This window comes from Diabrotica virgifera, chromosome 5, assembly GCF_917563875.1.
Source record: "Diabrotica virgifera virgifera chromosome 5, PGI_DIABVI_V3a".
Lineage (NCBI taxonomy): Eukaryota > Metazoa > Arthropoda > Insecta > Coleoptera > Chrysomelidae > Diabrotica > Diabrotica virgifera.
The window spans coordinates 47,279,236-47,293,895 of NC_065447.1; the positions used below are offsets into that span (position 1 = coordinate 47,279,236).

At 30.0% G+C, this 14,660-nt stretch overlaps 1 protein-coding gene across 1 annotated transcript in view; it reads right to left on the reverse strand.

Moving 5' to 3' along the window:
* The window catches only part of LOC114331579 (uncharacterized), a 57,835-nt gene extending 43,454 nt beyond the window's left edge, over positions 1-14,381 (reverse strand). Inside the window, exon 1 of the mRNA XM_028281184.2 lies at positions 13,985-14,381. Coding sequence (XP_028136985.1) covers positions 13,985-14,291 — 307 coding nt within the window. The 5' untranslated portion in view covers positions 14,292-14,381. The remainder of the gene's footprint in view (positions 1-13,984) is intronic.
* Between the last annotated feature and the right edge of the window lie 279 nt (positions 14,382-14,660).

Below are 14,660 nucleotides of genomic sequence, written 5' to 3' on the forward strand. Positions count from 1 at the left end.
TGTCATTACAATTAAAGCAGAAAAAAAATGTTATTTGTGTTTATTGTTTCACCATCTCAATTTTGTATTGGAAGATATTTAAACACAATAAACATAAATCAGTAGATATTTTTACATCTATGATGTTTTCATGTTGTTTTCGTATGCTATAAAATGCACAGAAAGATAGTGGAAACTATAATATTGCACTGACAAAAATAGTTTGAACTTTGTATATGTGACAAAATCGAGTAAGGTTGTCAACTAGCCAAATCACGTAAGAGTTTTATTTAGAATTTTTACTATTGTGCCCGGAAATAGTTTTTGCCGTCTCAAATAAACCAAAACGTATACACACAATAATAAAAATAGTATTTTGAGGAAATTATACGAAAAAATATAGTAGGTATCAGAAACAGTAGTAACAGTAAATAGGTTTCTAATTCATATTTTTAAATAGGCTGTCATCTTCATTTTGTATTGCCTATTCGTTACGGATGTTGGCGAACATCATGGCAATCTATACTTTGCACACTGCTGCTAGGAAAAGATTTGTAGTGATTGTGTTGAACCACGTACGTAGATTTTTCTGCCAGGAAATCCTTCGCCTTCCTGGTCCTCGCTTTCCTTTTACTTTTCTCTGCAATATTAGTTGCAGCAGTACATATTTTTAACTGTTCCTCATTATGTGACCGAGGTATTCGATTTTGGCTGTTTTTATTTTGATTATCAGCTGTCATAATACCTGTCATAATATCTGTCATAATACGTAATAATTTGGAAAAGTGACACAAGTCCTGATGATTTATATCTAGAAACGTTAAAACTTTTGGACCCAGAAGGCCTAAATATCATTACGTCATTCATTATGTCAATAAAATTTTGGCTTAATTCTATGTTAACATAATAGTCTAGGCGCCAGAGGGGTCACCGTGTCATATTCAATTCTGATGGACAAACTCAACGGTTTCTTATGGATTTTTGGCTGCTGATTACGAATTTCGAGGGGGGATTTCGATCCGAGTGGTCAAAAAATTGTTATAAACAATTTAATTGTTTATAAATTGTTTATAAGGCTCTGGCTCATAAACTAAAAGAGATAAAAAAATGTTTCAAATAAAATTCGTTCCTTAATAAAAAACGAAGAAACAACCGTTTACTAAACTTAAATCTAACAATTAGAACTCAAGATATTGTAACATAAGTGCACAATGCAAATTGCAAATTGCAAAATAAGTATTTTTCGAAGCTTTATCGATCGTAATTCGGCTTCTACGCATGAAATGAGCCTTAGAAGAAGGTGTAGTTTTAAAGCTTAATTAACAGGCTTCCAAACAAAGTTTGTTAAATTACTTGATCTTCATTTGTTTTAAAGTTATACCCGTTTGAAGTTACAATTTTCTTAAAAATATTGTACATTCATTTGTTTATAAGGGTTTCAAGCAAATTTGAGCTATAAACATTTATACTTTAATGAACAATAATGATAGAAAAACTCAAAGGGAACAATTTGAGGTTATGAAAATGTCCATAAGTTTATTTTTGGTCAAGATGTCGATAGTTTAATGGCGCGCTATGAGGCGGAAGATCGGCTTACAGTCAATTACTCGGCTTCTACGCAATAAAATGAGCTTCTTATGGTCTCATTTTAAAGCTTAATAAATAGACTTCCAAACAAAGTTGTCAAATTACTTTATCTTCATTGGTTCTAAAGTTATACTCGTTTGAAGTTATAATTTTCTTAAATAATTTGTACATTAATTTTTGTATAAGGATTTTTAGTAAATTTGAGCAATAAACATGTATACTTTAATTAAAACTTATAATAGAAAAACTAAGAAGGTGTATTTTGAGTTTAGGAAAGTGTTCGTAGGTTTATTTTTGGCCAAGATATTGATAATATAATAGCACACTCTGAGGCTCAAGATCAACTCACAGTCAAGTAATAAATATCATGGTAAATATACCGATCGACTGCTCTCGTGTTACACTATTTTGCTCAGGAAGCCTTGACTATTCTTAATATGTCTATCAATGTCTACAATAATATAATATACTACTGTCAATTCTGTCTATTTGTTACAACAAAGTCATTGTCTCTTAATAGTGTAATGTGATATTGATTCGTTGCAATAATGAATAATTTAGTTAATAATAAATTACGTATTATATGTCAAAAAATATCAACATCAAAGTGTCTTCTACTGAGAACGGTTGTGCACGTAATTGAAACAGCAAATATTCGTAAAGACTTTTCTCTTGTTTTCTCTTGTTGAAGGAGGCATTTCTCTTGTTAAAGATATGCCACCAACATCAAACTCAATCCACAATATAAAACGAGCATTTTATGTGGTGTACACACAATTAACGTGCCTCGAAGATTCTGCAAAAGAACTTGATCCACTTGTATATGGATATTTTATAGATAATGAAACTCTGAAGCCCCAAAAAGTTTTAATTTCAATGCCTTCAAAATCAGATTTAGTACCACCATGTGTCTGTAAAAATTGCACGAAGAATTTAAGCAGATGTAAAAAAGGTGAGATTCCCTGTATATCTCGATGCAGATGTATGAAAGAAAATGTTTGTAAAAATAGTAATAATAAATATTATCAAATCACTTTTTAGTTATATTTCTGAAATATTAGTTTTTAATGTGTTTTTTTTTTCTCATTTAGTACAAAAAATAGAAGACAAATTAAATAGAATGAAAGGTGACACGAGATACAGTATGATGAGTTAACTATAAGAAGTATATGATAAAATTTTATTAGGATCTTCAAAAATGAAAAATGAAGATAACGTGTATATACATAGAAATTATAATTTGCATCGAGATCTTAGCGCGTGAACCTTTACGCTGTGAGCCAATTTTGCGCCTCATAGCGCGCCATTAAAATATCGACATCTTAGCCAAAAATAAACTTACGAACAGTTTCATAAGCTCAAATTGTTCCTTTTGAGTTTTTCTATCATTATTGTTAATTACAGTATAAATTTTTATTGCTCAAATTTGCTTGAAACCCTTATAAACAAATTAATGTACAATATTTTTAAGAAAATGATAACTTCAAACGGGTTTAACTTTAAAACAAATGAAGATCAAATAATTTAACAAACTCTGTTTGGAAGCCTCTTAATTAAGCTTTAAAAGGACACCTTATCAGGCTCATTTACATGCGCAAAAGCCGAGTTACGTTCGATAAAGCTTCGAAAAATACTTATTTTGCAATTTGCAATTTGCATTGTGCACTAATTTTACAATATCTTGAGTTCTAATTGTCGGATTTAAGTTTATTAAACGGTTGTTTTTATTTATGAATAAATTTATTAAAAATTATGCCCACTAAAAAAATTATCAAGATAGATAATTCTCTACAGTTAGATATACATATAACTAGAGGCACGAAATCAAAAAATTAACTGTAAGTGCATAAAAAAGTAGAGCAAAAATATATCTCTCATTGAACTAAAAATAAAACGTATTGTTAAATAAACCATGATTGAAAAGGCCACGATTAAAATTGTGGAATCAAATATAACCCTAATATTAAGATTGATTAAAATAATTAGAAGAGATTAAACAAAGCAATTGTAATGTTCGCTTGCGTGATATTTACTGTAAATATTAAGAAAAAAAACTGAAAACACAATTTTGCATGGGGACTTTAAAAAAAGTTGTATGTACAGGGTTATTCACTATATTTTGATAGTAAACTTGTTTATTTACATAACTAGAAAAAAATGTAAAATACAAAAATGGTATTCTATTTTTTAATTATGGTTTTTTGACATATATATCGTACTAGTGACGTCATCCATTTGCGCGTGATGACGTAATCGACTATTTTTTAAATGGGAATAGGGCTCGAGTGCTAGCATTTGAAAGGTTATTCAATTCCCTGTTCAGTAATATAAACATTAATTATACTGGGTGTCCAAAAAAATTTTTAATTAAATTAATTGACACAAAGGAAAAATGTATGTAATTTATTTAATTTAAAATACATTTTACTGCCGTTACAAAACATATATAAAAGTTTATTGCGCAAATAAACATTGATTTTTGCATAAATTCAATGTTCAAACTGCCAAGAGGCACTTGGGTGGCAGCTTGAACATTGAATCTAAATAAAAAGTAATGTTAATTTGTTCAATAAACATTTATTTCTATTTTCTGACAGCAGCAGAATGTATTTTAAATTAAATAAATTAAGTACAATCCTCTTTTTGTGTCAATTAATTTAATTAAAGAAAAATTTGGACACCCTGTATAATTAATCATGTTAATGCTTATATTACTAAATAGGGAATTGAATAACCTTTCAAATGAGCTAGCACACGACCCCTATTCCCATTTAAAAAATAGTCGATTATGTCCTCACGCCCAAATGGATGACGTCATTAGTACGATACATATGTCAAAAAATCATAATTTAAAAATCGAATGACTTTTGTATTTCACATTTTTTTTCTAATTCTGTAAATAAAGCAGTTTACAGGAGGGTCAAAAAATATAGTGAATAACCCTGTGCATAAATAAGAGAATTTTATGAAATAGCTATTTGTATAACAAGGGAGGAAAGTGCTACTTTTCCTCCCGAGAATGAAGTTTACTGCCTGACGCGTAGCGGAGGGCAGTAATCATTCAAGGGAGGAAAAAGCACTTTACTCCCATGTTATACATATGGTTTTTCCACCTTCCTCAAATTAATAACAAGTCATTTTTCATTTTTACTTAATTTATTTATGTAACTAACCAACAAAATTTATTAAATCTAAAACTAACAAGTAGGTACAATATAACTGTCAACTGTCAAATATAAGTCAAATTATTAATGTAAACATTGTTAAATCAAAATAACAATTTACTGTATTTTACCATTCGGCAAAATACAGGGTGTTTTATAAATAAATGTTAAAATCTATAGATAATTACGTAATAGAGAATAGATATTGTACAGGGCGTCAATAACTTATATTTCATGAATAAAAGGTCATGACGTCACTTTTACTTTTCCTCCCTAGGGAGGAAAAATATTTTTTTACCTACAAAATATTACCTACAAAAGTAAAAGTGACGTCATGAACTTTCATTCATGAAATATAACTTATTGACGCCCTGTAAAATTTCTATTTTCTATTACGTAATTATCTATACATTTTAACGTTTATTTGTAGAACACTCTCTATTTTGCAGAATGGTAAACGCAGTAAATTGTTATTTTAATTTAGTAATGTTTACATTAATAATTTGACTTATATTTGACAGTTGACAGTTACATTGTACCTACTTGTTAGTTTTAGCTCTAATAAATTTTGTTGGTTAGTTACATAAATAAATTAAGTAAAAATGAGAAAATTACTTGTTATTTGAGGAAGGTGGAAAAACCATATGTATAACATGGGAGTAAAGTGCCTTTTCCTCCCTTGAATGATTACTGCCCTCCGGTACGCGTCGGGCAGTAAACTTCATTCTCGGGAGGAAAAGTAGCACTTTCCTCCCTTGTTATACAAATAGCTATTCATTCAAGTAGTACAATGTACAATAAATATATGTAGTTGTTACTTTAGGAATATTTTTTCTCTAACTGTGCAGGATGTCTGCTTACTTTTGACTATCATCGTGTTTGTTTTATTTATATTTACCTTTGTAATTTTTATTGTTCGCTACCAGTACAATGCCATCCGCGTAGATTGAACTCTATAATTTTACTGGTTCCAAATACCTGTAGTATGTGGTCTACCGTCGCGTTTATAAACGCACAAATTAGAACACCTATTATTTTAATTTTACAAATTAATCCTTTGTGAATTTGTTTACTAATCTTATTTATCTTTGTTTAATTATTTTGTAAAATTAATTTGTAAAATTAAAATCATAATTCTTTTGATTTATGCGTTTACTTTTTGAAGATTTTCATTAGTGTATGCAAACCCATCTGAGTAGCAAAAAAATATTTACATAGTGAACCAAACGCATAAATCGATTTTAGAGGAGATTTCGGCCACATATTTATAGGACTTTTATACCATCTACTTTGCCTTATAATCCATCTATTATAAGAACAACTATTATTTTAATTTTACAAATTAATCCTTTGTGAAATTTGTTTACTAATCTTATTTATCTTTGTTTAATTATTTGGTAAAATTAATTTGTAAAATTAAAATCATAATTTTTCTGATTTATGAGTTTATTTTTTTAAGATTTTCAATAGTGTGTGTAAACCCATCTGAGAAAAGATTATGGTATTGTTTGGCCGCACAGGTGCTAGCAAAAAATCTTTACAAAGTGTACCAAATGCATAAATCAAAAGAATTCTTATTTTAATTTGACAAGTTAATACTTTGTGGTATCAATTTATTATTTTAGTTGTTAATAAGCCACCCAATTGGCTTAGTTTGCACACTATAATAGATAGGGACAGGTAGACCGCATACTATAAGTAGCACCAATTATTGTTATGAAATTACTGTTTTGTGACATGCCTAATTTCAATATTACGGATATATTGTAATATTACCAACTTAAAAATTATCTCATATAATATGATCAGATATTATTATAATGTAATAGGTATCCAATTTACTTATGTATTTAATCTTTCTTCTTTACTTTTGATGTTTTTTTTTAATTCTCCCCATTATTATGACGAAGAACAATGTGCATAGATTACAGTTTTTAAAAGATTCATTGTTTAAAATATACAATTTTTGAGTGGTTTTTATTTCTTTATTTGTTGATGACAATAGTTGCATAAGATCTATTACACACAGTCCTATATACTATATACAATTGTCTACTTATACATTTCAGTAAGCAGCAATATTTTTCCCATAGTTTCAAATTAGTTTATTCAGATAGTTTCTTTTCTATCAGTTCATAAAAAAAATGGTTATTGTCTCAATAGCAAATACCTACATATTTATTATCTTTTATAAATTTATGACACTCTGTTATTTTAAATGTTCTTCAAACATTAGAATTTTTTTTAAAAATTTTTTTACATTAACCTTTAACCGGACATATCATATTTTTGAATACAAATGAAAAGATCTTGTCTCACAAATGATTATATAATACTTGAATATTGTTGTTATTTTAATGTAAAATATTCAACGTTTTAAATGGGATTAATAACATATCTGTATTCACTGTTAAAACGCCTTCAGTTGGTTAAAAAACACAGTGAACTATAAGTAAACATATTGGGTAAAAATATTTGAAACGCTTTCAAAGATTGTCAAAAACTCTGACTAAACTATGATTTTATGAGTAGTATAAAACTAATAAAATTAAAAAAGGCATCTACTTACAAAAATATAGAACAAAATCAAGATTGTGGTCTCCAGCAAACACTGACTTTCATCATCTTCATATTTCGTTGTTTCAGGAATTTTCTTTATTATTATTTTATGAAATTTTATTGAATTATCGTTATTTTTTGTACAAGAGGAATATCGGCCTTGAGTTTGGAACCGTTTAAGTACATTTTTATTGGAGACATGAATGTCAACAAAGGAAGAGAATAGAGATTGGGAAACAAATAGGTAAACATACTCTGTTACGCAGACGACGCAATACTGATAGCCTAAGATAAAGATAGTCTGTAAAGATCAGTCCACACTTTTAATATAAGAGCAAAATTATTAAATATGTCAATTTCATCTCAGAACACTAAAACAATAGTAGTAATCAGTAAATAACCACTCAGATGTAAACGTTTAATTCATGACATCATTTTAATTAATTAAAATAAAATACCTTGGAAATACACTGCCCAGAAGTGAGAAATCAAGTACAAAAATCAAATGGATTGGCAGGATTCCTTAACAACACTATATGGCGAAACCGATATATTAACACCGAGATGGACTCAAAAATTTATAGAGAGAATGTATGTCTAATAATACCAATAACATTGCATCAGAAACAAGAAACGATGGCACATTTGAAAAGCCTCAATTTTCTTGCAGGTGTCGTCTGTGAAAGTCCACAACTCAACTTCGTACAACAGTATAGGAAAGATATAACATCGTAATAACCTGATTTTTATGGGTATCGTGGTTAAAATAGCAAGAGATAAATTACCAATCGGTAGAAGAAGTATTGGCCGACCGCACTAAAGATGGAGTGACAACCTTCCATAGATGTATTAATCCATCAATTAACAAGCAGAATGGCATACAAAGAGGAAGAAGATGAAGAAAAAAGGTACAAAGCGAAATAACAAAGCTCCAGATGAAGACGGAATAGTATTAGAAGTTATAATGTATGGGGGACAAAACATCATAAAAATGATAAAAATTATATTATTTAACAAAATGTATAAAAATATGTAAAGTACACACAGTTTGGTAAAATGCCCTTATGATACTTTAGAATTTTAAATATTTTATCTTAAATTTTTATTCCCCTGTATATAATTTGTCTTAATTATAATTAAGAGCACGAAATAAGAGTCTCACACATATGGACCTACGTCGGCCCAGATGTGTGGAACGGATTGGGATCACTACGGTAGCCTCAGCCGTTGCGAACTACTTTTAACTTTGAATCTTTAAGCTTTAAGACATCTAAAGGCGCATTTATATCAAAGCGAACACGAACGAACGAACGAAGGAACGAATTCGTAGGTGTTCGCTTGGTCATTCGTTCGCTACAAAGTAGGGCCATTTACATTGAAGCGAACGTTCGCATTCGTTGATGATCGGGAGTGCATATTGCCCGCAGATGTTTTTAAGATGGGCCAGTGCCAGTCACACATTGTGTTTAAGTTTATTTTCATGTTTCTTGCTGGGTAAATTTTAATACAATAATAGCTTACAAAAATAGCAGGTATTATACGCTGTTTGAGGGAGCTTAGAAAATACCATAATAAAGAACCAGCTTTCTTAAAATTCTTCCTCGAAAATGTTACTTGCTCTTGATATTATGACTATATTATGTTCAAATAATAAATTGTAAAATTGGTGTATCAAAATAAATTTGCTTTTAATTAATTTTAGCAATTAATTTGATTTGGTTAATTCACTAGTGTTTCTGGGTTGAAATTTATCCAATAAAAACATTAGGCTTTTAAAAGCAAACCACTTCGAACCCTCTTTTTGTCTTTCTCGTCTAAATGATGCCAGAAGCTAATTCATTTTTTTAGTTCAGAGACATCACAACCCATTCCTATAGAAATGTTAAAACAAGCATCATTTTTTCTGTTTATTATTTTGTATAGCTTCGATTTTGGGTTTCATAGGTATATTCCATATTGCAGAATTATGTTTTCACAACTACACAATAAACAACCCTCTCAAACTAATGTTTGTAAATAAATTAAATCAGTACTCCTAAACGAATTCGTTCGCTACCGTCTATCCAATGTCCACATTGAACAACGATTTCCTTTGATGATTCGCTCACTTACCGACATCGGTTGGAACATGTGCGAATGCGAACGAATTCGTTCGGTCGTGCTCGATTCGCTGTACAAATACAATAAAGTTAACGAACGAATTCGTTCGTTCGTTCGTTCGTGTTCGCTTTGATTTAAATGCGCTTTAACCCTTAACTACAGACATCCCATTTAGCACGTAACAACAGATATCCGGTATTTTTTACCGGTCATTCTAAAATAGAGTCAAAAAATAAAGTTAACAATAAAAAACAAAAAAATTATGCATTATGTGTTTTTCTGGAGTCTCTACATATGAGAAAAATGGTAAAATGAGTGATTTTGATAATATATACAAGATTTTTAAAGAATGATCTATTAAAGCAGAAATTTTGATAGCATTTTTCGTCTATTGAAACAAATGGCCATAAATGCTATGAACAAAAATTTAGACTTTTTTTTAACAAATAAACGTAACATATAATCACAGAGGAGGCATAAGACATCCCATTTAGCACGTAACAACAGATATCCGGTATTTTTTACCGGTCATTCTAAAATAGAGTCAAAAAATAAAGTTAACAATAAAAAACAAAAAAATTATGCATTATGTGTTTTTCTGGAGTCTCTACATATGAGAAAAATGGTAAAATGAGTGATTTTGATAATATATACAAGATTTTTAAAGAATGATCTATTAAAGCAGAAATTTTGATAGCATTTTTCGTCTATTGAAACAAATGGCCATAAATGCTATGAACAAAAATTTAGACTTTTTTTTAACAAATAAACGTAACATATAATCACAGAGTAGGCATAAAATAGCATTTTCAAAAATTTTTAGATCCATGAGAAAAAATCTGCAAGGGGTAAAATTGTCATAGGGTTAAATGGCAATTCCATTTTTGCAAAGTTGCCTCAAAATTTTTGTCTTCAAATTTAACCTTCATTGAAGGTCCAGGATGACTACCACAGTCCATTTCTTTACTTTTTCTATAAAAACACAAAAAAATAATATAAACATTTCACATTTACAAATAAAGTACCCACATAAAAATACTTACTTAACACAGACATCCGGTAATTTTTACCGGTTAAGATTTTTGATGTGTGCTACAAAAGAAAATATTGATAATACACGCTACACGCTTTGACTGGCACTGTTATACAAACTGCCCGAGAGGTACAGAGACACATGAACTTGTAAGTGTTGAGATCACCACGAAATCCGCATTTTGGAAATGCCCACCGGTAAAAAATACCGGATGTCTGTAGTTAAGGGTTAAGAATAACAGTCGCCACACTGTGAATAAATTTTTATTACTAATAGAGAGTGAAATTTATTGCAGTAGAATTTTAATAGTTTCGGATTTAAGCATGAAGATGGGAAGAAAGGAGACGGTTTTGGTTAGTGTGGGAACCATGGCAAATAGTCGATTTTAACATCAGGACCTAGATGGACGTGTTATTTGGGATAATCAAAAAAGACGCTTTAAGACGGATATTATGACAAGCCGGTTATAATATTGATTAGACGCAATTACTTCCAAATACAATTATTTTATTAATTAAAACTGTTAAACATCACACGAACTTGTATTACGATTGTATTTAATGAATCCTACAATACTAATATTTACAAAGGGAAATAAAAATATAAATTAAAAAACCATAGACTTAGGGATGGCGGTTGTTGACAAAATATCGGTATTAGGTTATCCCGGTTTTTTTATCTACGGTTTAAAATGGCGGTCATAACCGGTCAAAAAACGGTTATTCCAAAAACCGGTGTTCGGTTTTTTAGTCAACAGCCAATACCCAGTAGGCTAGAATTACATTGCTGTTTAGTTTGCGATACTCCATTCGAATCGATATCAGTCATCAGTTTTAATCCATTAAAATATTACATTTTTTAAGCCGTACCTTGCATTTGTTAGAGGAGTCAATTTTATGTCTTTAATGTCTAGGGGGGATCAGTAGAAGCTTCAGTGCAACTTTTTGGGGTCGCCACCTTTGTCCCCCGGCCGCCATCTTGGAAATGGTGTGCAAAGGGGTTTCGCGCTATATCTCGTAAACTACCAACCCCATGGAAAATCTAAATAAACATAAAATGTAGCAAATTAAATTTTCTACAATTATATTTCTATTACTTTTTATCGTCAAGTGACCAACAAAAAAGATATAAACAAAAATATGTAAAAAATTTTGAACAAGATTCCTTTTGGAGGTTATAACTTTTTTTCAGTTCATTTTAAAATAAAATAACATTTTAGCAATTTTGTAGAGGGTTTTTCAGCGAAAAATTTTCACTATAAATCTGTTTAATTCTATTTATTTATATAGTTGTTACAGCGCTCCAAACTTGACCAGATTCTCGAATGTTCATAGGGATATAATAAAAACAAAAGTTAGGCATATTTTTCTATCTATATGTATTTTTTATTCATATAATTTATTATTAATATATTCCTATGCTATTATTAATCTGTTTTTGACCTTGCTCCCCACTATAAAACTTATAACCCGAAGCATACATAGAAACGGCCCAAGAAGTTGTTTGAGGACAAATTCGCCGGTTCAGAAGAAGAATGACGCAACCGCATATTGCAAAATTCTTAAAAAGAGCAAAAAACGAATTTTTTTTATCAAATCATAAAGTATGATTAAAATTAGCCATTCATAACACCGTGGTCAGGATCTCGAGATATAAGCGTTTTTTGGGGTGTGCCGCTTGTATATGAAGTAACATAACTTTTTTCCTATTGTATATTTTGACTTAAAATTTTCCAAAAAACTTCTACATGAATTATGTTTTATTGTTGTGTTGGTTAAAATTATAAACTAAAAAGTTTGTCACTCAACTTTTTTAAGTAAACATGAAACTAACGAAATATGATGACAAAATGTTTAAAAACTAACAATTCCTTTTTTAATGTGTTTAAATATTTAGGACAAATTCCATTGTTATCTACATACTTCAGAGATTAAACAATAAAATTTTCAAAAGGAAATATTTACAGCGACCAAAGATACAGCGAGGTTAATTTGAAAAATCATCAAAATTGATTTTCGGCATTTTTGTATAAAACTTGATTTTTGAGCATGTTCCACCAAATCTAGATAAAAATAAACTTCATATTCGGATTCATTGACCTCAAAAACATAAAAATAGACCAGAATTGGTCATTCACCTTAAATTTGATTTTTGTGGTCAGCATAAAGATTGCTGCCGCTCGACTAATATATAGATAGAAAAGTTTTTTTTTATTTTATTCCTATGAGAATTCGAGAATCTGGTCAAGATTGGAGCGCTGTAAAACCTAGATAATAAATAAAATTAAACAACTTTACAGCGAAAATTGTTCATTGAAAAATTCTCTACAAAATCGCTATGATGTTATTTTATTGTGCAATGAACAGAAAAAAAGTTACAACCTCCAAAAGGAAACAAAATTTTCTCATATTTTTATTTATAACTTTTTTGTTGGTCACTTGACGATAAAAAGTAATAGATATAAAATTGTAGAAAATTTAATTTGCTACATTTTATGTGTAGTTAAATTTTCTGTAGGATTGTTAGTTTAGAAGATACGGCGCGAAAACCCTTTGCACCCTTTTTCCAATTTGGCGGCCGGGGGACAATAGTGGCGACCCCAAAAACTTGAACTTAAGCTTCTACTAAACCCTCCTACACACTAAAAGAATAAAATTAACTCCTCTAAGAAATGCAACCAAAATGTAACATTTTAATGGACTATTTTGTCAAATGGGTTTCTGTGAGTTTAAACTTTCCCCTTTGCGTGCGAGGGAAGAAAAATTTTCCCATGTTTTCTCTGAATGCATTATTTTTCCCACTTATCTGGTTTTTCACCGGTTATTACTTTAAAAAGAAATAACCGGGACCAAAAAACAAACGGATAAACCGATTATTGCGGAGTAAAAAAACCGGTTTTAGGTTATAACCGGTAGGTTTTTCCCATTCCTACTATAGACCCATCAGCCTGTTATCAGTCTTGTAGAAGCTTCTTATGAAAATAATTACAACTATTGCGACTAAGAAATAAACTGTATATTTATCAGCCTCGGAAATACGCAGGATTTTGAAAAAATTATAGCACCATAGATCATTATACAAATAATAAGACCACTGATCGAAAAAATCAAACCAATACAATATAACACAAGGTCGATAAGATAAAAATAATTATTTACCTACATACAAAATATATGTATGTAAAAATCTATGTATATGAAAATAATCTATGTAATGTTAAAATCAATTTATGTATGCATTAAATAATATAAAAGAAAATCTTTGTAATTTAAAGCGCATCAATCAGATGGTTTGATGCGCTTTAAATGTAAATAAAAAATTGTAAATACAACTAAACCTTAAATAATAACAGACAAGATGCGGAAATAATAAAAGATGAATGAAAGATCTAGCTTTAGCCTGTATTATTTTTATACTTTCAACTTATGTGTACGAGAAATCATCATAATATGCTCGCACAGCAGTTCAATGTACGTGTTGGTAAATAAAAAACAAAAATAAAAGTACAAAAAATAAACATTCTCTGCTTAAAACTAATTTTAGAACAAAATTCACATCTTACCTTCTTCGCCCAGATGTTTTTTCTGGAACTCGGTCATAGCAGGCCATCTTTTTGTATAAAAATTTATTTCGTTCAGATACGTAGCAGTAACGAACTCTTCGGGATAAACACCCGCAACACACTGCTTAATAACTAAATTATGAGGCACGTTATCTTTTTTGTAAGCAACTGTAAGGAAGACCAGATCGCCCAAATAACCATCCCCCTTTTTGTTTCCCTCCTGCTCGTCTATAGTTAAATTTTCTATGCTGTCGTTGAATATCTTCTGAAGAATCACCTGAATATGTTGAGGTAGAGTGTTAGCCATTGTTAAATGAGATTTACTTCACAGACGGTTCAGTAGAATAAGTTATTCCCTTCGCGAACTGACTTTAACTGTTTAAAAATAAAACACTACTCCACACTACTGAAATGAGTAGAGTTGGTCGATATATTATTATAGTTCGGTAAGCTTATTTTAATTCACGAAGATTACTATAATGCATTTCTCAATATACGGTCACCTGCAGGAATGTACAATTAATTTAGCGCTCGAACTGCACAGTGTGATTTTTTTTTTGAAAAAAAAAAATTCCTCTTCACCTGTGTCTATCTACTTTTCAGCCACATATTGTGAATATATTCCGACACGGCAATTCGAATTTAGAAATAATCATTCAACAATTGACCAGGTGCA